This window comes from Phaenicophaeus curvirostris, chromosome 10 (genome assembly GCF_032191515.1).
Source record: "Phaenicophaeus curvirostris isolate KB17595 chromosome 10, BPBGC_Pcur_1.0, whole genome shotgun sequence".
Lineage (NCBI taxonomy): Eukaryota > Metazoa > Chordata > Aves > Cuculiformes > Cuculidae > Phaenicophaeus > Phaenicophaeus curvirostris.
Window position 1 is genome coordinate 7,549,653 of NC_091401.1, and position 21,968 is coordinate 7,571,620.

A 21,968-nucleotide genomic window follows, 5' to 3' on the forward strand; every position below is an offset into this window, starting at 1 on the left:
ATTACAGTTACACTGCTCACACATATGCATAAATAAGCTGTCCTAATTCTGCAAGTACTCATTAAAGATCAGTTGCACGGCTTAATTAATATCAGTTCTTCAGCAAGTGATCTTGCTGCTGTGCTACAACAACATTACGATAGCTAGCAGATTGTTACTACTTCACTTTCAACTTCCTTCTTGGTGTGTGAAGTCTCTTAAGCATACCCAGATAGAAACTTAAGATGACCAATACCAAGGAAATTAACTTTTTAAGTTCCTATCACCAATTTGAGACATAGCTAAGATTTTTCAACTTGCTGTTACTTAACATAAATCATAATCAAACAACAAAGAAACAGGATCAGAAACACCATTAAACCCCCTGACCTTTGTAATCCATAATTATGACAGCCAACTTTTTTTAAATTAAAACAATTTAGGCGCACTATTCCAATCAAGACAACCTGATTTCACAACACATTTCTGTAATCTCCAACTTACTATTAAATTTGAAAAGGCTTTAAAAGATTTCAGTGTGAGAGATTTTGATGAAATTCATTTGAGAGGGATCTTGAGTGAAAATTTCTTTACTCTAGCCTGATCACACTAGAAGAAAATGCTATAACATTGGGTCCTATCTTCCAATACATTCTGCTTTCTTTAGGTCAATTATTTTCTTAATGTACATTCAAAAGACTTCATCACAGACTTAAAAATAAATCAATCACTGACTAGAAGCTGAGTAGACCAGCACATTCACTGTAATCTCCACAAAAGTAAGAGATTAGAGATTTAGACGCACTATTTAAGAAACTCCATCAGCCTCCGAGCAGTACAGAGAAACGTGTAGCTCACCAGCACTGCTCCAAGACCGTGCTCCCATACTGCTACTCTTCAGCTATGAAAAGCGCTGTTCTACAATCAAATACTGGAAATTATAAATATTACAACACCACAGTTTATGAAAAACGGTGAATGCAAACTTAAAGACGTGTCCAGCAGCTTCATCTTTCAACTTAACTGTATCTTTCCTCTTCTGTCCTTCTCCAATACTTTGACCCTGCCTTGCCAACTAAGTTACATACTTGCTTTTCAGCCCTAAACACCAAGGGCAGAAAGCCCAGACTAAAAATTTCTTTGGAAATTCCTCCTAGAACAGCTAGGTAAGTGAGCAAAACAAACAGATTCTGCATGCCAATAGCGTGCTTGGTCACGTACCTCTTAAACACCTTAAATGTGGCTGAGTTTACCAACAGGAGCAACCTCAGCGATTTAAACAGTACCATAACCTCGTAGATGACCTGCTGTAAACCCATGCTGAACAAGAGGGGTTTGCTCACTATAAACGTGTGCTGAACAGGATTTGCTCACTACACGCAGTACACACAGCAGGTCAGGACGCAGCCTGCGCCACAGCACTGTAACCACTGGATGTAAACACAGAAGGGACAAAGCTTAGTAATATTCTGATTTCTACATTTTCTTAGGAAGTCATAAGCAGAGCAGAGTATATGGCTTAGGCACGCATGCCAATTCCGCCGAGTACTGAACAAGACCGATTCCAAATAGGTTATATCAGCCACTTTCTTGTATTACTCATATTTTAATAAGTGACAAAACACTCCCTGTTCCCTGGGAAACAGATGCTTACTGAATAAACTTTCCTTGCACAGTACTAAAGAAGAGAAAAGAAAAATCATAAATCTAGAAAGCCATCAAGAGCCACTGTGCCCCCTCCATTAAGCATGGAGCATCTCAGCTGGCCCTGCTTAGACAGGTGAGAATCAAAGCCACAGAAGAAAACCAACGCATGTACCAGCGAAACCTCAGTGACAAGCCAGTCTCACCAACAGCGTAGGCCTCCCTGCACAAAGCTGAGCTTTAGTTTGGCCCCAGTGGAAGACTCCTCAGACAAGTCCCTTTGAAAGGAACATGCTACAACCACCAGTTCTACCCAGAAACTAACCATGACGCACTTTTACTAAGACTAGTAAGTGGTAACAGTTACATTCATATTCTTTCATCTACCTCCTTCATCCATCATCTGTTTTGCAGCTGAGGTTTCAGGAAGTGAATACAAAATTGAATAAAACCAAATTGTTAACTTCAGGAACAGTGACAGATAAGGACAAAGAAAATACCTCAAAAGCACATAGTCTCTTCCTGATGCATTCTTAAAGACTGAAACAGATGAGTTTTTTCCAGTGAGTTCTTCCAACTGCACACAACGCAAGCAACAATTGCTAACTCTTACTTACAGCAGGCATACTTCTACATCACTTGCTTCTCCTTTCTAAAAATTTAGGTTCAGAGTGATTCATGCGGCTGCCCCAGTGCTTACCTCACTCATTAAGAGAAAACATTCTTTAGTTACCAGAAGAAAAAATGAAAATGAAACATCAACGTAGGAGCCTTTTCCATTAACCTCTGAAATTGAAATTCAAATTGTTTAAAGATAAGAAGAAAGTATTACTTCTCAATACTATTTGCATACCAAAAACCACTCCAGAAATTCCTAATTATATACATAGAACTTGCCAGCACTGCTCAGTTCGTACTGCTCCAAGGCAACTCCCCAAGCAACTTCTTCATTCGATGATAAGTCATCACCACATTGCAGGAGAACTGCAAACGCATTTCCTTGCTACATCTTTGGCTTGTCCATACTTTAAGAAAGAGTCATGAAGGAAAAGCATGTGATTTCAGTGAGATTATTTTCAGAGAAGGTTGAAAAAAAAACAAGATTGCAAATTTGCAGAAGACCGCTTGAATTCATAGCCTTTTCCACTACCCTTTGTGAAATCAGTTACTAAATCTCAAGCTGCTCTGTCACATTGTAAGTTTACAAACCTAATGATGCAATAGGCCATTATTGCTTCAGGTTTTATAATACAAAGATTTCTTTATCTACTGGGCAGAAAAAAAAAAAGCATGTCTTACTAAGAAATAACCCACCATACTTCTGATGTGAATCTTTAGAGCCATTATTGTCCATCACATATCAGCAACTCAACAGTGATAAGTGTTCCCTTTATATGCTTTATCTGAATTTTAAGCAAGGAAGAAAACCTCTACTTCTCTGATTCAGGTAACTATGAAATTGCAAATTACACCTCAAAGCCAGAAAAGATCAACATGAACATCATGAGAAACAAGAAAGCCATGTGCCTGAAGCTGTGTGTGTAGTAGCATGTTTTAAAAGATTTCATTGGCTCCCTCTGAAAGCAGGGATTTGGTGACTCAGGAATTCACTCACATCCTCCCCATTCTTGCCACGACTATAAGAAAGTAAACTATGACATCTCTATAGACTATATGCCTCCCAACAGGTTTATTTAACTGCTCCAACAGGTAACACTGATGGGAAGGACTGAGACTACACCCACCAGCTCAGCAAGGTCAGGAGAAAGCTGCAACTCTGCTTTGCTGTAAGATAAGGAACACGGCACAGGAAGGTGCTCTATATCCATGCTACTCCCTGCAAGAATGCTAGGACTTTGTGATGATCATGCTCTACCACTCTTTAATAAAACCACTTCAGCAAACTTCTAAATGAAGAATGAAGTTCTCTAGTATTCAGTTTAGGCGATTCATATGAACATTAAGAATGACCGAAGTGATAACAGCAAATACTAACGGCTGACAAGAAAAGATATGAACATTTTTCAGAAGTATTACAGATTTTTGCTTCAAGATTTTAACTTCTTCCTATCAGGCAAAGTTTAGAAGGATGTTTTGGTGATACACTATAAGGTGTTGTGCAATTTCTTCAAAGGTAACAGTGTCAGAAAGACCACAACCTGCTAGATGACCCTGACAAACTGTTTTCCACAGTTTCTTTCCCTGAAAGATACAAAGTGAGTTCAAATGAACTAACACATGTTACCTTGAAGAGACAATGGCACGATACTGTTCGCAAACTCTGGAGACAATTTCTTGTTTTCTCAAGTGCATTCTACACTTCAGCTGGGGGAGCCCAGTGCTGCAGGCAACGTCAGGACTGGAGCTTGGGACTCTTCTTAGTGGGGCCATGGAGCACTTGGGGTTTTCAAGAATGGTGGAAAAGCCACAGGTAGCTGTTGGTTGCTCAGCGCTTGGAGCAAGGGGATGGGAAAGGTGAGGAAAGCCACTGGATGAAGAGGAGCAGCAGATTTCTATGGGCACAGGCATCTCCTGGGCAGTATAGAGACTATATGCCCAGGGAGGTGGTTGAGTCACCTTCCCTGGAGGTGTTTAAGGGATGGGTGGATGAGGTGCTGAGGGACATGAGTTAGTGATTGATGGGAATGGTTGGACTCGATGATCCATTGGGTCTTTTCCCACCTGGTGATTCTATGATTCAGCAAGTATCAGTTATCAAAAAACAAAACAAAACAAAACAACACAGAATTCTATTTAATAGTACAGCTCTATGGTTAAATTAAGCCAAACTAAGACCAAACAGAATAGACCTACAGTAAACATTTGTTCCAGAAAGCACACATACCAGCAAGCACATCCATCTCAGGGGAAAGATTTGTGGAACAGCTAAGGCAACATAAAAGCTCCCTGCTGCCCCAGGGGAGCTCCCACTCCCCACTGCCTTCTCTCCCTTTGCTTCTGGCAGCGAGGTTTCCTCTTCCTCCTCCCCAAAAGCTTTCCCAGGTTTCACACTCCTTGCTAGGCTGACTCGACTCACAAACCCAGCAGAAAACCATCCAACCCCTTGTGCCAGGGCAGCCAGGACCGAAGGATCCAACAACACGAGCCGTGAGGAGCAGCCAAGGACGAGCCGGCAGCGGAGAGAGCAGCCAAGGAGGGGAGAACAGGAATTCCAACTTCTGCCAGGGGTAAAAGCCATTTCAACCACCGCCAAATCCCTCCTCATCCAAGAACCACACGATCGCTAAAGGTGACGCCAAGAGGAGATGGGAACACAGCCCCAGAGAGCAGGGGACGGGCAGGAGAGCCACGGGCCGCAAACACGGGCCGAGGAGGGGGCAGGGCAGGGGGGGCAGAAATAGGCTGAGCGGGTACAAGGCTGCGCTCTGTAAACACCCACAGAACGGGGAAAAGCCCGGGGGGAGAGGCAGGGGAGGGAGCAGCAGGCAGCCCGCAGCAAGGACGGACACTCGGGCCGGGAGAGCGAGAGCGCGCCTCGCTCTGGCAACGGGAAATGCTGAGCTCGTTCGGCACCGGGCAGGGGGCACCGGGAGCCGAGGGCCCGCACGGCCCGACAGCCCGAGCAGCGGGGGCTCACGCTCTGGAGCCCGAGCAGGCGCAACCCGGGACCCCCGCCGCCCCTCCCGGCCGCACCTGAAGCGCGGCGAGTCCTTCAGGCACTCCTCGAAGTCCACGGTCACCTTCATCCTCGGCGGCGGCGGCGGGCGCGCCGCTCGCTCCGCTGCTGCTGCTGGCGGGGCCGGGGCCGGGGCGGCGCTCGGCGGGGGCGGTGCTCGGGGCGGGGCGGCCGCGCGCGAAGCCCCCTCTGCCCGCCCCCCGCGCCGCGCGGCCAATAGGCTGCGGCGCGCACGGCCGGGGGGCGGGGCAAAAGGAACGAACAGCCAATGGGCGGCAGCGCTCACAGCCGCTGGGCGGGGCGAGAGGCGCGGACAGCCAATGGGCTGCGGTGCGCACAGGCTGTGGGCGGGGCAAGAGGAACGAACAGCCAATGAGCGGCGGCGAGCACAGCCGGTGGGCGGGGCGAGCGGCACGCAACAGCCCGTGGGCGGGGCAAGAGGCGCGCAACAGCCAGTGGTCTGCGGCGCTCACAGCCGGTGGGCGGGGCGAGAGGCAAGAACAGCCAATGGGCGCCGACGCGCACAGCCCGTGGGCGGGGCGAGCAGGGGGCCCAGCCAACGGGCGGTGGCGAAGGGCGGGGCAGGCGCAGCGGGCGGCCCGGAGAGGGGCCGGGACCCCCGCGCCCCTTCAACAGGGAAACCGCTCCGGGGCAGGGGCCGCTCTGGGTACTCTGCTCACACCCCTACAAACGGCAGAGGAGCTGCCGCTTCCTTCTCCAGAGCTCCATTAGTGCCATGAGGCAGTAACGAAAACAATGGCTCTGGAACGAGTCAAGAGAAGAGCAACAAAGCTGGTGAAGGGGCTGGAGAACAGGCCTTATGAGGAACAGCTGAGAGAGCTGGGGGTGTTTAGCCTGGAGAAGAGGAGGCTGAGGGGAGACCTCATTGCTCTCTACAACTACCTGAAAGGAGGTTGTGGAGAGGAGGGAGCTGGGCTCTTCTCCCAAGTGACAGGGGACAGGACAAGAGGGAATGGCCTCAAGCTCCGCCAGGGAAGATTTAGGCTGGACATTAGGAAAAAATTTTTCATGGAAAGGGTCACTGGTCACTGGAACAGGCTGCCCAGGGCGGTGGTTGAGTCACCTTCCCTGGAGGCGTTTAAGGGACGGGTGGACGAGGTGCTGAGGGACATGGTTTAGTGTTTGATAGGAATGGTTGGACTCGATGATCCGGTGGGTCTCTTCCAACCTGGTGATTCTATGATTCTATGACACTTAACGCCGGTTTCAAACAGAATAGTCCCAGTTGCAAGGGGGGGCGGTAATAAACACACAAAAAGCATGTTAGAGAGTTGAGGCAAGATACACGAATTCCTCAGAGGATTCTGTAAGGACAGAATAAAAAATTCGAAGACAGAGCTATAGCAAGTGATCTTCCTATTGGAGCATACTGAAAATATTTTCTCTATAAACATGATGCAGCGTAAGGCCTCAGAGCTGGGCAAGAAGCTTTATGGTGATGAGGCTGTGGAGCTCCGTGTCCCCAGCATTAAGGGCTGCGGGGCTTGTTTCCTCTTGAATGAGCTTTTGCCATTCGCACTCAAGGATCAAGACCTGCACGCGGGCTGAGTCCCCACCAAATGTAAAAATTGAAAATGCATTTCTTCTCTCATCCCCCTTGAGGGATAAACTATAATTGATATTTCCACAGCAGAAGGAAATCATGCACCCCTTTGTAAAAAAAAAACAACAAAAAAAAGCAATATAAAGCATCTCTAGTCACTGTAAAGTAAACTTGCCTACTTTAGCTTTTTAAAACCATGAAGGTGTAAGCCTGGATAAAATCAAGCAAACCAGACTTGCCATTAAAAGCAGTGTTGGGTACATCGCGTTGCACTCCAGGTGACTGAGATGAAGAAGCAATAACAGAATTTTTGCTAGCATTGAAGAGAACAGAGATGAGAACAAGACCTTGAAGAAAACCCACTGCTTAAAGCAGTCAAAGTTCCAAAAGCTCATCTACATGAAACTTGGGGGTTTGGTGGCACAGAAAGAGAGAGACCACACAGACAGCTCACAATCATGTGATTGATGAAGGTACCTACTATACATTCTGAGGTAAAATGGATTTACATCTACTGTACCTCCCTCAAAGCTACACAACTATTCCATCCAGGATTTTGGAAGCTATTCCAGGGAAGGTCTTTACTAGAAGTTAACAAAGGGGGGTTTTGTTTGTTTAACAAAATGCTCTGCAGGGATTTTAGGTTATCAAAGTACCCCACTGAACACCAAAATGAGGAGATCTTGGACACTGAAAGCGTGGAAGGAAGGGGAGCAGGACATAAGCTCATACAAGAGCTGCTTCTGAGGGATTTAGCTTTAACTGTGGGTACAAAGTACCTACTAGTACTTACCACAAAGTACAAGCGATCTGTTTAACAGCATCACAGAAGACACCTGCGTTACCAACTGGTCAAATCTTGACCCATTCGTGCTCCAACCTGAAAACAACGCGGCTCTGCCGAGCGCTGCGAGCCCTGCTGGGGCAGACAGGCCGGGCTGCAGTACAAGTCAGTGCAGACGTTCCAACAGTCTGAACACCACAAGCTGGTATAGAAGGGGTGCAAACTTCTTGAAATCCTGTGCTTGGGAGCCAAATTTAATGCTACAGTAAGTGACCTTAGGAGTCAGAAGTATCTAAATGCTTCGTCTTTGGGCCTATTTATTCTCTAGAAGTGACCATGCTTAATTCAAGAAGAAACAGCATTCTCCATATTGGAAAAAAATTGGCATCAACACACTGGATTGAATCCAAAGTTCAACTCTTCCTTCTGAAAAGACACTACTACTCCCAATTCAGGCCCTTAGAGGACTAGATATCCCACAACTGCCAACTCTTATTACCTACACAGGAGAGGAAATAGTTGGGAAAAGCACACTGCAACACCCAGTTAGCACAACTCACAGGTATCTTTGGCAATGCATCCATTCTAATGGATTGTTTCTGTATAAATCTTTCAAAGGACAGTATCCTATTGCCTTACTCTCAATCTCTCTGGGATTTCATGAAAGCTCACACTTGAAAATGGATATAACTGTAAAATAACTTTCATTCCTTTATTCAAACTTCACATATACAGTGGACAAAAAGACATTTTAAAATAGATCCATATAATAATATGGATTTTTTAAACATATCAAAGTCAGATCAAAATTAAGATATACACTGTATTCCATAATCAAACTAAAGCGTAAGTGTATACTTCATTTGTGTAATAAAACCCAGGAACTACTCTGCATACTAAAACATTCACCAGTCAAATTCCATCGAGTGGGAAGTTGTTCACAATGATTTGGAGGTTCAGAATCCGTCTTTACATGGGCTGTACAACTATACTGTAACCAAGTACTTGCATTAGGCAGTTTCCTTTCTATTCTTTCAAACAGCCTTCATTCTACAAAAGCAGCTGCTCTAAGTTGCAATGGATATAGGAAGATTTAGACCAGTGGTTTTCAGTACACAGGTTACCAACCCCAAAACGGACAGAAGATTATCATCAGTTGTCTTCATATGAAGAACAGCAGGAGCCTAAACTCAGCTCATCTTCACAGTCCTGATGTAGATTTGGTCATGCTTGGGTGTTTTCCCTAAGGTGCTGGTAGCACAAGCACTTTTCATGCAATTGGAAAGGACCAAAACTTTGAAAAAAAGAGCCAGAGGAGTGACGGTGGATGTGGTTTTAAGAGAAAAGTTGGAGGGAGCTTCTATGTTCTCATGATAAACCAGACGGCTCTACAAAACGTCCAGTCTCCATGGAATAAAGAATGACGGCTAAATACAAAGTTTAAGTTAGCAAATTTCCAGTGTAAAAACATTCCCTCCACCAGCCATTAGTACTGCCTTAGTCAAAAACCTATTCCAAACGCCACTCTTAAAAAGATACAGCTGTTCTTCTAAAGACTGGGAAAGTACATGTAATAACGTGCTGAAATCTAGATAAACAAGTCAACATTTTACAAAAAGGTTGTAAGATTTAAATAATCCCTTTTTAAACTGCTTAACACATCTGTTAAATAGCCCGCATGTCAGTCTGATATATGCTGTACCGTGATATATGCTTGAATCCCAAACCTTTCCACAAGAGATATCACCCCTAGAACACAGTCAAATAAATAGTGAAAAACCAAAAGATACTGTCTGTTTCAAAGCATGAAGAATAACAGTACATTAGGCAAGTTCATCAGCATAATACATACAGGGAACGCCATTGTGGTTGAACAGATTATGAAGCAGTATTCTCCATGAAATACTAGGCACAAGAATAAATCAATTAGACAGTTTTTTTCTGCCTAATGGACAAGTCTAAAATTAAAATTCTTGGCAATACAACATTGTAACTGATATGCTTCTCAATATGTAAGAGCCTTAATTGCAAAAATCACAAAGCGATGTTTATATTTGTGTCTTTGACAAGCAGTTACAGTTCTGGACAGATGTCTTCTATGCTGTGTGCTCTACTTTCCAGCTGGTCACGAGTAGCATGTGCTGCGTAAGAAAGACCACAAAAAAATAAATAATTCTTCACACTCATTGAATATTTTCAAAACATACACAAAATCCTCCTGAATTTTTCCTTGCTTCTTTAAAGGTAATGTGGAAAACACATTTTAGCAGCCTACAAGTTTTTAGTTTGAGACCACAGAAGCTTCCAAAATAGTTATTTCACCTTCATGTTCTTAAGAAATAGCTAACACCAAACACAGCAAGCACTGACTGCTCACCACTGGGAGGATTTAACCCAGGAGTTGAGAGAGATCAATTTGCAGAACTAACATATGAGGTTCCTGAAACACAAGCAAGCATGGTACTTTTCAGGTCAAATTTCAATTCCAGATGACACATTTTAAACAAGCTTATATGCGAAGGAGCACAGTCTGTTGTATTTTTCAGGAAGTCATTAAATTCGTGGTTTTGAGCAAAAGAACAACAACAAATCAAAGAAAGCTCCTTCTCATTAGTGCTTTTCATATTAAAATGCCCACTGCCTTTCTCTATAGCTATATAAACGCACATCTGAAAATTCAGCAGCATAAAGCAAAGACCAGAGAAAACCGCATCTAGGTGACAAGCATCTTTAAAAAAGGCCAGTTGGGTTTCAGCACAAGTTGGACTTGGTAAGAGAATCGCAGAATGGTCAGGGTTGGAAGGGACCTCTGGAGGTCATCCCGTCCAACCCTTCAACCCCGCTGCTAAGCAGGTTCAACTGGAGCAGGTTGCACTGGTGCATATCCAGGCAGCTTTTCCAATATCTCCAGAGGAGGAGACTGAACAACCTCTGAGCAGCCTGTTCCAGTGCTCTATCACCCTCACAGTAAAGCTTTTCCTCGTGCAGTTTAAGTAGTACAATTTAACAAGTGAACGGCATAGAACCAATTTGTGCACGCTGCCAGTCATCTTCCATGTGATGCTCCCTGTGGTTAAGAAAACACAAAGTATTCTATATCTGCCAAAGGAGCGCACCCAGTCAGCAGGCAGCTAAACCGGGATCAGCAGTATCTGAGCAGGGTTATCAAGCAATGAATGCTAAATGAACCATAAGGAGAGAACAATAGTTTTACTGCTTGTCGATTGAACTGCTATAGATCACACCCTCCCTAATGTGATACTTTTGTGTAGCAGAAGGCCTGCATTGAAATCATCATGCTTAAATCTACCTACATCAGAAATCTTTTGTTTAGTGATTTTGAAGAGTGTTTAAAGGAATTTTTTTGGAGAGGAACAAAGATCGCTATTTTGCTGGCAAAGCCTATTTTTACCATTCATGGAGTCATAAGTACGGAGCAGCCAGAGAAACTCCAGAGAGGCTGAAACGCTGAAGCAAGCAATCCTAACACAGTCTATTACAACCTGAACTTTCCACCAAAAAGCTTGGCTGCTACAAGCCATATGCACAGGGTAAGTTACAGCTACTCTAGACAAGAAATGACCCATCCACTTAAAGCACTCAGTAGCCCACAAAGAAGGCAGAGGCAAAAATATACCAACAGTGCTCACCATCACTGACTGGACTGGCCATCTTCATCTCAATCCGCAAGAAATCTCAGTCTGTAACCAAGAAGCGTGACTCATTAGCAGACCTGGTGGTATCTGACAGAAGCCTTCTTAAAAACCTAAGCCCATTCTTCAAAAGAAGAGTGTAGAGATTACAAGAGTACTGTTAGTTTTACTCACAAACAAACCAGACAGGATTAGGGAGTAGAAAGGAGCATCAGATAAGAGAAGCACAGAACCTTTAAGGAATCTTTGTGGCCAAAAAAAAATTCAAAAAGTGAGAAGAGGGCCTCAAATAGCCTGAAAAACAACCCAGGAGCCAGTGGAGCCCTAGAGTCACATGAGACCACTAAGAAATGCCTGTTATGTCACATGTTTACCTGGAATGATCATCAGTACTATAGAAGTTATATTATTCCACTAGAATAAAAAGACACTATGCCAGCTCTCACTTACACAGACTGACAGTCTCAGACATAAAAAGTAAGTGGTAGCCACATCACCAGATAATCTCTGTAACTTCAGAAGAACTTAAGTCAAATGGAAGAAATTATCTGAACGTAGCTACAACACCACATGCAGAAAAAGACAGATGTTTCCTCTGCAGTTAAGTGTCAGAGCTGTTAGTTTAATAGCGTGAAGCTAAAATAAGCTATCACAAAAATCAGCTCCTGCATCACCCAATCCATTGAGTAAAGACAACTTTCCTTTTCTGCTCTGTAAGAAGGCACTTTAAAATACAACAATTTGAAGTCAAAGAGCTCTTTGAAAGCTATACAGATAGTTAATCCTTCCACACACTTACAATCCTAACAAGGTAATCTCAGGAACAAGAATATTAATAGCATTTTGATCCACTTCCATGAAGCAAACAACCAAACTGAAATACTGCTTTAAATACCCAATTGCTTAATATAAGCAAAAGCATGGTATGGCCAAAAGCACGGACAAGCAAAGAATCCAAGTAGCGAGTGTTAAAACCAGCTGAGAAACATTCAGTTGCTCTAATAACTGTTTAAATAACATTTATAAGGAGATCCTTTTGTACTCTCAGAATACACATAAAAAGGTAATAAAGAAGTCATCTCAAAGAATTTATTTCAGTAACGCTTTGACATTACTTTGACACAGCTATGTCGCTGAACATTTGTCATCTCAATGTAGGAATTTCTTAAAACGTGGATAGTGGCAGATGATAGAGGTTTATTAACAGTTTTGAACGTATTCCTCCATCTTTTGATCAACCCTGCCACAAAGAATCACACAGATCAGTTCAAGGGCATTCAATGCACAAGCTGTCACAAAAGTCAGACCTGTACTTAACCTCAGGACAGCTGATCAAGTACAGACACCAAAAGCTATGATAGTTGACACAGATTAGGAGATAACGAAACGAAGTTTGTTAAGCAGAATGATACAAAACGTAACTTAAGACCTGAGAACTACATCAAGTTAACGGACAGTATTTCTATATGTCACGGTGCAGAGGTGAACCAGTTAGCTAACGGGCTGATGAACTGGGAAACAAATTTATGGAATCTACTGGCCGTGAGCAGTCTAAAATTGGTAATTACCAGTTGTGGCTCTGAAGCTGGTTATGAAGCAAGGTGGAATGGACTTCAACAACAGAGATGGAAAAATGCTGCAAGTGTGCCTTCCTTCCACTGGCGAATGCAGCTGGGGAGCGGAGTTGCCTCCGTTTTACAGCAGAGAGCAGAGAGATGGCAGCTTCAAGCCACGGAGAAAGGTCATGCTTACTGGAGCCCTCCGTTCCCCTGGAGAGTGAAGTTCTGGTAAATAGCCATTATAAGGCGTATATTGGAGTTACTGGATAAAGTCACTCCATTAGTGGGTCTCAGGCACATACCAAATGACCCTTTCAGAGCTATTAAGGCATCAGTCATCCTGTAATAACAGGACTAAAACATCCAAGCCACAGAACTTAAAACCACGCAACTTTGCAAATCACCTTTTTATTGTGTGGAATTTGAACTAGTTTTAGAGGAGTTCCAGTTCACACAGTTGTGAAAAGCAAGTGTAAACCAAGTTAAATCCATGCAGCATCTTCCCAAGTCTGCAGACTGTGCTTATGCCTCATAGCTTGGCCAAGCAACAGATCAATGAGACTTACACACTTCATTACTACTCATCTCATAAGAAAGAGATGTCTTTTTTTTAATGTCAAAAACTTGTTTGAAGTTCCATTACACGGAGAGGTACAGAGCTTTAATAATTCACCAGACGGCCACCACAAAATTTTAAGACACTTATTATACAGTCTGCCCTTTTCACCCAGGGAGAAGATTAAATATGAAAGGGCAGGTGTCAGCCTCTATCATTTTATGAGTTACCTATCAGGGAACAGTCCTGAAGCAGGTTCCAGAAAAAGCTCCCACCTAAAAGTCCCAGACCATCTTCCAGCAGCTGTGCTAAAAGCAAAGCTCAGGGCCTTATTCCATCCTATAGAAATGAGCATTACTGCTTAAGGACAAGTGTGTACTCAAGTCCTAACAGCAGGTTTACATGACAGTACAACAGAGAGAAATTTTTACTTAGGAAGTGATACACACTCATTTTATCAGGGAGGCAGCATTCCTGCTAGTTTCCCCTTGCTGCCTACAGGATGGTTTGGGAGCAGAATGAGAACTGAACTACAACAAAAGGCCAGGCTCTCCCAGGTGGCCACAGCTTTAAGAATTCTGTACAACTCTTCCTTTAAAAAAGGATGCTGGTGACTTTGCTACTAAGAGTTTGTAATGCTGGGGAATTAGTAAGAAGCAGAGGTGTTTGCTTTTCTCTTGTGCCACAACAAACAAAAGCCCATGTGCTATTCCACTGTGCTGACGGTTTTGGTACCGTGTTACAAATCAACAAGCCAGCAAGGAGTACTGCACAGTGAACGTTACACACAGACTGTTCCCTTCCTATTCATTCTCACACTTGTGTGTATCCATTTCCCAAAAGGCAGAAGGATCACCAGTAGTTAAACATGATTTTTTATTATTTTTGATAATTAGTAGCTCACCATGTTCAGCAGCTTCTGTATTCATTGTTTCTACATCTGCAGCATCATGCATCTCTTCATCTTCATCATCATCCTCTTCTTCACCATGCAGTTCCTTTGCAATAAGCTGTCTTGCTAGTTTGATGTTTCGTCCTTCATTATAGTGCATTTTTCTCTTCATTTCAAACTGTTTCTTTTTCTCTGTGGACAAACAAATGCAAATACCTCTTTCTTCCTTTTTAAAATGTTATTTCCTCTTCAGAGAGACACCCACTGCTTCCTAAGTCAATCTTATTGCTACCTTGAAAGTCCATTGTTTACATGATTAAGCAATCGCTGAACTGCAATTACTTTTGAGCAGTAGAAAATTATTTTAAATGGTCTGATTTACAAAAATGCCAGTAATTAATGGACTGGAAAGCCTGCAGCACTTGTAAAAGAACCCGTCTGCAAGCAAGAGCACATCTGAACCCAGTGAAGCACCTAGTAGCAGCATAAGAAATTCAAACATTTCACAAGCCTTGTCTCTAAGTAAAGGACAAAGCGAAACATACTGGTGGGACAGAACAACTTTTGCAGATGTCCAACGTGACCCCTGGCTAGCTACCAAAGGCCAGTTGTGAGATATATTTACTACACGGAGAGGGAAATATTTTCCACTTTCCCCATGGCCCAAAACCTAACTTTGTTCTATATATTAAACATTAGCAGGTCCAGCAGTAAATGCATTATAATTCAATTAAACTTTGCTTATTGGCAGCCCCAACACTGGTTTTTTTTACTTCCTTTAGAATAGTAAGGTTACACACTGAAAGCTGGAGGAAAGCTTAGGAAAGATGAGAAGCAACAGCTAAAGAACACAAGCCAAAAACTTTAGAAGTATTATTGTTTGATTGTTTCCTCAAAATTTCCCCAGTCCAAGGTAACACAAAACATCTCTGTTGAAGTTGCAATTTGCTTCGGCTTAAATGCAGATTTCCTGCTGGATCCATCTACCGGCTGCTTTGAAAGCAACAGAAATATCATCTGTATATTTGCAAGCAATTAGTAGCATCCTAATCGCAGGGGTACTCGTTGAATTGTTAAGTCTACCTGAAATACGTTCAGGTTGAGTGGAACTCCTTTCCCCTGAAACTAGAAGTTTCTTATTTGAGAAATCTAGGTTGTCCAAGAGCAATACCAACACTTAAAGCTTCCATACAGGGGCAGCCAGTAACAGCAAACACCTCTTTGTGTGTAGATACCAAACCAAACACTCCCAGTTACAAACAACATATTTATTCAATCTCTTACTTACCTGCCAAAGACCATACACCTCCATTTTCAAATGGCATCTCTCTTAGGTAGTATTTTTCCTTCCCAACTATTTCTGACTGAAAAACTGAAACTACTTGTAGAAAACAAAAACAAAGCAAAGAAAATAAATTATTCCTACCTCGTTCTTCAGGTGTTAGTTCTTCATCCTCTTCCTCCTCCTCACTGCTTTCCTCTAGCCTTGCAATAATCTTGGGTCCTTTACCTTCAGCTGCAGCTGCCAGTCTACATAATACATGAAATACAAAATGCTGAAGCAGCAAGTTACTTACTATTTAAAATAGATGACATTTCAGAACACTCTTAAGAGCTTTGTTCACTACTTTTGCCATATTTATGTGTGCTAACAACCCGTAAGAGGTTTCAAGTACTAGTGGCATTATCAAACAGCAAAACCTACTTAATTTGACAACAGCAAAAATTGGACTTCTAGGGAAAACAGCAACACCTTTCCACAAAGAAAACTACTCCAGAAAACAGAAAATTATCATAACATTTAGTCAATTCTCCAAGACAATACTTACTTTTTACTTAACACATCTGCTTTTAAGGGCTCATTTGATTCTGAATCGCTCACTGCATCCTCATCATCCTCTCCCACCATGCTTCGAAGGCAAACAACAAAACAAATAAACTTTATAAATAATTTGCTGTTTAACATTTTCCTGATAAAACTGTCTAAACCTTACAACACTCAGTTAAAAGACTCCTTTAATACCTTAAAAACTTTCCAAACTAACTTAAATATTGATATGAATGACAACTTTATATTCTAATACACAGATGTTAACTGAAAAAAAACCTAAAATCTTTAAAAGTCAAACTTACTTATTCCGCTCAAAGACTAAAGCTTGCCAGACAGAGATCTTCTAAAATTGACTTTGTCCTTTTTGACAGTTCCCCTTGATAGCTATAGGTCTTTATTTAGCAGCTTGGTAAAGCTGAATATGTTGCGTATATCCAATAGTATTGCACAGTCTGTCAGATAATCAGCTCTAGTAAATACTACACCATCCATAAAGTCAACTTTGCTGTACAACTATTATGATTTACTATCAGCTTAGGAAGCCTACCTGTGATAAGGAGTACTTGGTTCATCTATTTTCATCAAGCCATAATCTTTGCCTGCTGGGTGGTAGGTAGCTATGATGTTCATTTCATCCCACTTCTGGGACTTTTTACTGAAATAAGAAAAACAAGTTAAATTTTCTAAAGACAATTAGTTCTGTTTGGCCACAGAAAAGGAATGTTTAGAACGTCTTTTGACCTCTACTAAATGCTACACACAAAGAACACTGTTATGACACACAGGCATGTCCAAAGTACAGCTATTAAACACTGCTCTACACATACTTTAGTTAAGTTATCAGCGCAACTCAATTTCCCTAACAATTCACAATAGCTCAATAAACTAGGTGATCTATAAATGTATTCTTATACATATACACACATACATTTTCTCAAAAGAGTTGAGACTTATCTTGTTTAATCACTGTCCCATTAATTGTTTGCTGCCATTACAAGTTACTGTAAAACCATTCTTCCTCTTATTACAATCAGCAACACTTCAACAAAAACAAGTAATTTCCCCCTCACCTCTGCCTGGGGAGCTCCTACGATTATTAGTGAAACTGTTGCATAAACAGTACAAACCAACAAGGATTCCTGCTGTAAAATAAATAGCACTGAACAAGCTGGTTATTAATATGGCTTTTGTCATCCTAAAGTGGAAGCATAAAACAGAACTGATTCACCACTGTAATTAAGCCGAGGGAGTTTCACATTTTACACAGGTAGGCACCAATGATGTCACATTATTTAGAATTTCCTCAGTTAACCATAAAATGTCTATTTATAGATATGTGTATATATTTTTAATGTATCTTTGTGTAAACAAAAGCCCACTCAGACTGACAAAATACATAAGCCACAAGGAAAGCACCTGCCTTGCAGCCAGAGAAAGAATCGCCTCTCTGCTGATCTAAAAGCCACAGAAAAGTTTAATCAACAGAACCTACCAGGTTCCACATGGTCTCTAAAAAGGTTATTGCAAGCTTCAGACAAGGTGGTCTTTCCCTTAGACTAATCCAAGAAATTTAACTTCAGAATAGTAAAATAATTACACTATTTGAGATTACATTATGCATTAGCATACTCCTGAAGTATGCAAATTATTACTTAAGGAAATAAATGCTACAGGACATTGTTGGGTTCGGGGTTGTTGGGTTTTCTGGGGGGCAAGGGGGCAGTTGGCTGAAGGGCTGTAACTTACCTACTCTTATTTAAACACAGACCATTCCAATAATAAGCTTGGAAAATACATTCCATTTCAATAACACAACTACTTTTAAGCAGGATGCCATCACCAAAACAAAACTGATAAAGCAAAATTCCAACCACAAACTGAATTTTTTTATTTACAGAGAGCAATGCAGAATACAACGAGAAAAAAAAACTAAAAGGGATAAAAAAAAAAAAGATGGAGCTCATGCCGAATCCTACACGCCACAGACTCAAACCCCAGAAATTAATACGAATTAAGTGAACTTAATCCCCTGAACATATTGTACCCAATGCCAAACTCTCGAGTTTGAGATTTCAGACCTATTTAATCATTTTGTTCAAACTGTAACACAAAGACTGCAACCTAAGCGGACAACACGTGAGTCAGACTGCCTGTGCTGGCAGGGTGGAGAGTCATGAGCTTCATGATGACAAAGCAGGAGCTCTAGTTATTCAAACCTATCTGTTTAGGAGTCAAAAAATCACCAGCTAAATATCAGCTAAACACCTGCTTAAAAGTTCCTCGATGACTAACATAAGACAATCATAAGGTTACATAGTGAGAGCATGAGAGTTTTCATTAGCCATAGCAGTCAAACAATGGTACACAGCCCCCATAAAGAGGGTGCTTAGTTCAAAAGGAAATATGACAGATGGGAGAAACTCCCATCACAAGCTTTATGCTCACGGCGCTCGCCCAGAGGACATCAAGGTTTATTGCCTGGGCTCACAACTTGATACCTAACAATAATAAAGGCAATCTTAGAAGCATCTCTTTGGCGCACACAGCTCTCAAAGCGAGACAGCCCACAACTACCAATCCAGTAACACAAACACAAAACTAAGGAAGATCTTCGTGGTTTAGCTTTCTTGCACTTATTCCTTTAAACTCGGATTCCAACATTAAGAGACTTGTCCCCGGAACATCTCCCAGAGCACAACTTTGAATTCAGCTAGGAAAAAAGTTAGCATTAGTGGCAAACAGACACACGTCATTTCACCCCTCCATGTAAAAAGCCATCACAGGAGAATGACTAAGTGCTCTAAAAACACCCGTTTCCTCAATTGCCACCAATTTAACATGCTTAGGCATGCCTGAACAGCACAGCATTACTGACAGAACTTAGGATCATCATGGGAAAATGCTGGCTGACATCCCTTCAGACAGCCACATGAAACCTAATCTTCCTTAGGAAAATCAGCTTTGAAAAATCACAGGCTCTTACAAGAGCCGTAAGGCAAAAAAATACTGTATACCAGGAAAGCCAAGAGTGTATCCACCATTAAATCACGACCTCAGTTCTTAGGATGCACTTCCAGTGACGTTCCCAATTTCACAAGCTTCCCTCTTGCATCATATTTCCATCAAAGAAGTTTTCCAAAGCCTTTTACCATCACTAACAACAGTGCGAGGTCAACAATGATGCAAATAAGGAACAGCTCTACTGAACACGGTGCTTTAGAAGATGACAGCTGACACAATGAGCTCTTTCATCTGCATCTGTTTTTAAAGGTATTCAGATCTGAATTTCAATATTAGAAATAAGCAGAGAGGCTGCTGATGGAGGTGCACAAAGAAAACAGAAACCTGTATTTTAAACTGATTTTTAATATTCAAGGCAAATCACTGCTTATCATTCTTTTAAGTACAAAAGTCAGAAGTAAGCCTGATTTAACGAAGCGTTGCCAACCAAAAGTAACACCTGCGCAAAAACCAGCTTTAAATATCCTATATTGATCTTTCCATGAAATCTTCTAATGCAGCCTGCCAAGTTTAGACAATCTCGCAACGCAATTTCAGAATTAATCTAATCATCTTTATTGACTCCATAAGGAAAGAGGAAACATAACTGGACTGCTGCCCACTTAACCGCTTCGCAAGAAATTACTCTGTACCGTAACCAATATACCAGACTCTCAGCTCACCAGATTGTACTCTAATTTCTGATCGGTTGTCAAAGACAGCATAAAAAATGACTGTGGGAAAATAAAAAGAAGCCAACAATTGCCAGTTTTATTTCATGGCTGGTGCGGTAGCAACCACTTTGTGCTATACTACATCCACGCTAGAGAACAGGAAAGAAATCACAACATTTGCGTAGCACATGGTACTTACATTCACCTTCTTCAAAAACATCATCTCAGTCCTTCAGTTGCAATAATTTCTCTCTGGAAAGCAGGAGCAGCTAACACAGGCAACAGAACAAACCAAAAACTTTTCATTCCTACCTTGCTGTAGGACTTCAGACTCTATTCATGACTTAGCAAAGAGAAACAGAATACTATAATGTAATAATAAAAAAAAAATAGAATCATAGAATCATAGAACCACCAGGTTGTAAGAGACCCACCGGATCATCGAGTCCAACCATTCCTATCAATCACTAAACCATGCCCCTCAGCACCTTGTGCACATCCATTTTATTTTATCTTATCATTATTTCTCTCCTTGCAATACTGAGCGAGGGCCAAATGAAGTAAACTATCAAAAGCAATTTTATAAAGAGTTCAGACCAAACCCTGGTGATGGAGTCTCGGAGCAACGTTAGGCAGCACATCCTGGCTGCTAACATCAGAAAAAGAGCAAGAACTATTACTGGTCAAGGGCAGCGCAACCAGGCCGACTAAAGCCCACTTCTTGCATATTTGGACTAACGCAGCGTGTTAAAACTAGAGTAAGATTTTCCTGTCATTCCAAATACAAACCACACAGCCAATGCTTATTCCCAAGTAGGAGATCCTTACAGATAAACGTTGAACAACTGAGAAAACATCTTACTTATGTTTCAACCCAGGAGATGCCCCCTCTCCTGGGACACACTGGTTACAGAGAAAGAAGCTGGCTTCGAGGAGAGGACCGAAAATACATCTACAGCAAAGCATATTTTGTAAACTGTCCTTACAGCAGCTGAGAGACCCTTCCGCTGGCCACTCTGAGCAAGCGTTTAAAGACAGCGCTGCTTCTGCTGGTATTTCACAAGGAGCAATGAATCGCACCAGCTCTTTAGGCTGCTACGCGACTCCCGGGGCCAGAGCCACGACCGCGGTCCCTCCGTTCCTCTCATTCCGGCACCGCCCCGGTCCCACGCTCTCCCCGAGGCTCACGGCACCGCTCCCCTCACACCGACCCTGCCCTGAGCGCCCCCGCGCTCCGTTACCGCCCCGCTCCTCACCCGTGCTCGTCCTCCTCGCGGGCCGGGCTGGCCCGCCGCGCCCCCGGGGCCTCTCCCCCCGTCGATATCTTGCCGCCGCCGCCCTTCTTCAGGATGCCTTTGATGGGCCCGCGCCCCGCCGCGCCCGACGCCGAGGCGGCCGCCACCGACGGCGCCTCCATGGCCGCCCGCGCGCGCTTCCGCCCTTCCTGCCCTGCCCGGCCCCGCCCCGCGCTGCGCCGCCCCGCGCGCCCCCTGGCGGCCGGAGGCCCCGCGGTGAGAGCCCGGCAGGATTTAACATTTTCATAGAATCACAGAATCGCCAGGTTGGAAAAGACCCATCAGATCATAGAATCACAGAATCACAGAATAACCAGGTTGGAAGAGACCCACCGGATCATCGAGTCCAACCATTCCTATCAATCACTAAACCATGCCCCTCAGCACCTCGTCCACCTGTGCCTTAAACACCTCCAGGGAAGGTGACTCAACCACCTCCCTGGGCAGCCTCTGCCAGTGCCCAATGACCCTTTCTGTGAAATATTTTTTCCTAATGTCCAGCCTAAGTCTCCCCTGGTGGAGTTTGAGGCCATTTCCTCTTGTCCTGTCCTCTGTCACTTGGGAGAAGAGCCCAGCTCCCTCCTCTCTACAACCTCCTTTCAGGTAGTTGTAGGGAGCAATGAGGTCTCCCCTCAGCCTCCTCTTCTCCAGGCTAAACACCCCCAGCTCTCTCAGCCGTTCCTCGTAAGACCTGCTCTCCAGCCCCCTCAACAGCTTCATTGCTCTTCTCTGGACTCTCTCCAGAGCCTCAACATCCTTCTTGTGGTGAGGGGCCCAGAACTGAACACAGGATTCGAGGAGCGGTCTCACCAGTGCCGAGTACAGAGGGAGAAGAACCTCCCTGGACCTGCTGGTCACGCTGTTTCTGATCCAAGCCAAGATGCCATTGGCCTTCTTGGC

The 21,968-nt window shown here is 43.1% G+C and overlaps 2 protein-coding genes across 10 annotated transcripts in view; both read right to left on the reverse strand.

The window, feature by feature from the left end:
• Window positions 1-21,968, reverse strand: part of ACAP2 (ArfGAP with coiled-coil, ankyrin repeat and PH domains 2) — a 190,530-nt gene that overhangs the window by 62,528 nt on the left and 106,034 nt on the right. For all 5 annotated transcript variants that reach the window (XM_069865385.1, XM_069865383.1, XM_069865386.1 and 2 more), the window contains exon 2: window positions 5,278-5,373. In XM_069865385.1, coding sequence (XP_069721486.1) covers window positions 5,278-5,330 — 53 coding nt within the window. In that variant the 5' untranslated portion in view covers window positions 5,331-5,373. The remainder of the gene's footprint in view (window positions 1-5,277; window positions 5,374-21,968) is intronic.
• On the reverse strand, window positions 8,294-21,220 carry PPP1R2 (protein phosphatase 1 regulatory inhibitor subunit 2). Of its 5 annotated transcripts, none has more exons than XR_011338143.1 (8): window positions 21,030-21,220; window positions 16,647-16,754; window positions 16,098-16,178; window positions 15,695-15,798; window positions 14,281-14,460; window positions 12,830-13,030; window positions 11,259-11,309; window positions 8,294-9,749 (listed from the first exon to the last, which is right to left on the reverse strand). XR_011338143.1 is itself a non-coding variant. In XM_069865395.1 (7 exons), exons 1-6 carry the CDS (start codon window positions 21,188-21,190, stop codon window positions 11,305-11,307), a joined length of 639 nt encoding a protein of 212 aa, XP_069721496.1. In that variant the 5' UTR covers window positions 21,191-21,220; the 3' UTR covers window positions 8,294-9,749; window positions 11,259-11,304. The 5 variants fall into 5 exon arrangements, 2 of the variants coding, with proteins under 2 accessions (XP_069721496.1, XP_069721495.1); XR_011338144.1 differs by having other exon boundaries at window positions 11,259-11,385; XR_011338145.1 differs by lacking the exon at window positions 12,830-13,030 and having other exon boundaries at window positions 11,259-11,385.

What these genes read in the sequence shown, in the direction of transcription:
- PPP1R2 (XM_069865394.1), bottom strand. Translation starts at nt 21,190, where the DNA reads ATGGAGGCGCCGTCGGTGGCGGCCGCCTCGGCGTCGGGCGCGGCGGGG. An exon ending in CGCGAGGAGGACGAGCACGG is followed by an intron (nt 16,755 to 21,029) that starts GTGAGGAGCGGG and finishes TTCTTATTTCAG; the next exon opens with TAAAAAGTCCCAGAAGTGGG. An exon ending in TACAGAAGCTGCTGAACATG is followed by an intron (nt 9,750 to 14,280) that starts GTGAGCTACTAA and finishes TTTCTTACGCAG; the next exon opens with CACATGCTACTCGTGACCAG.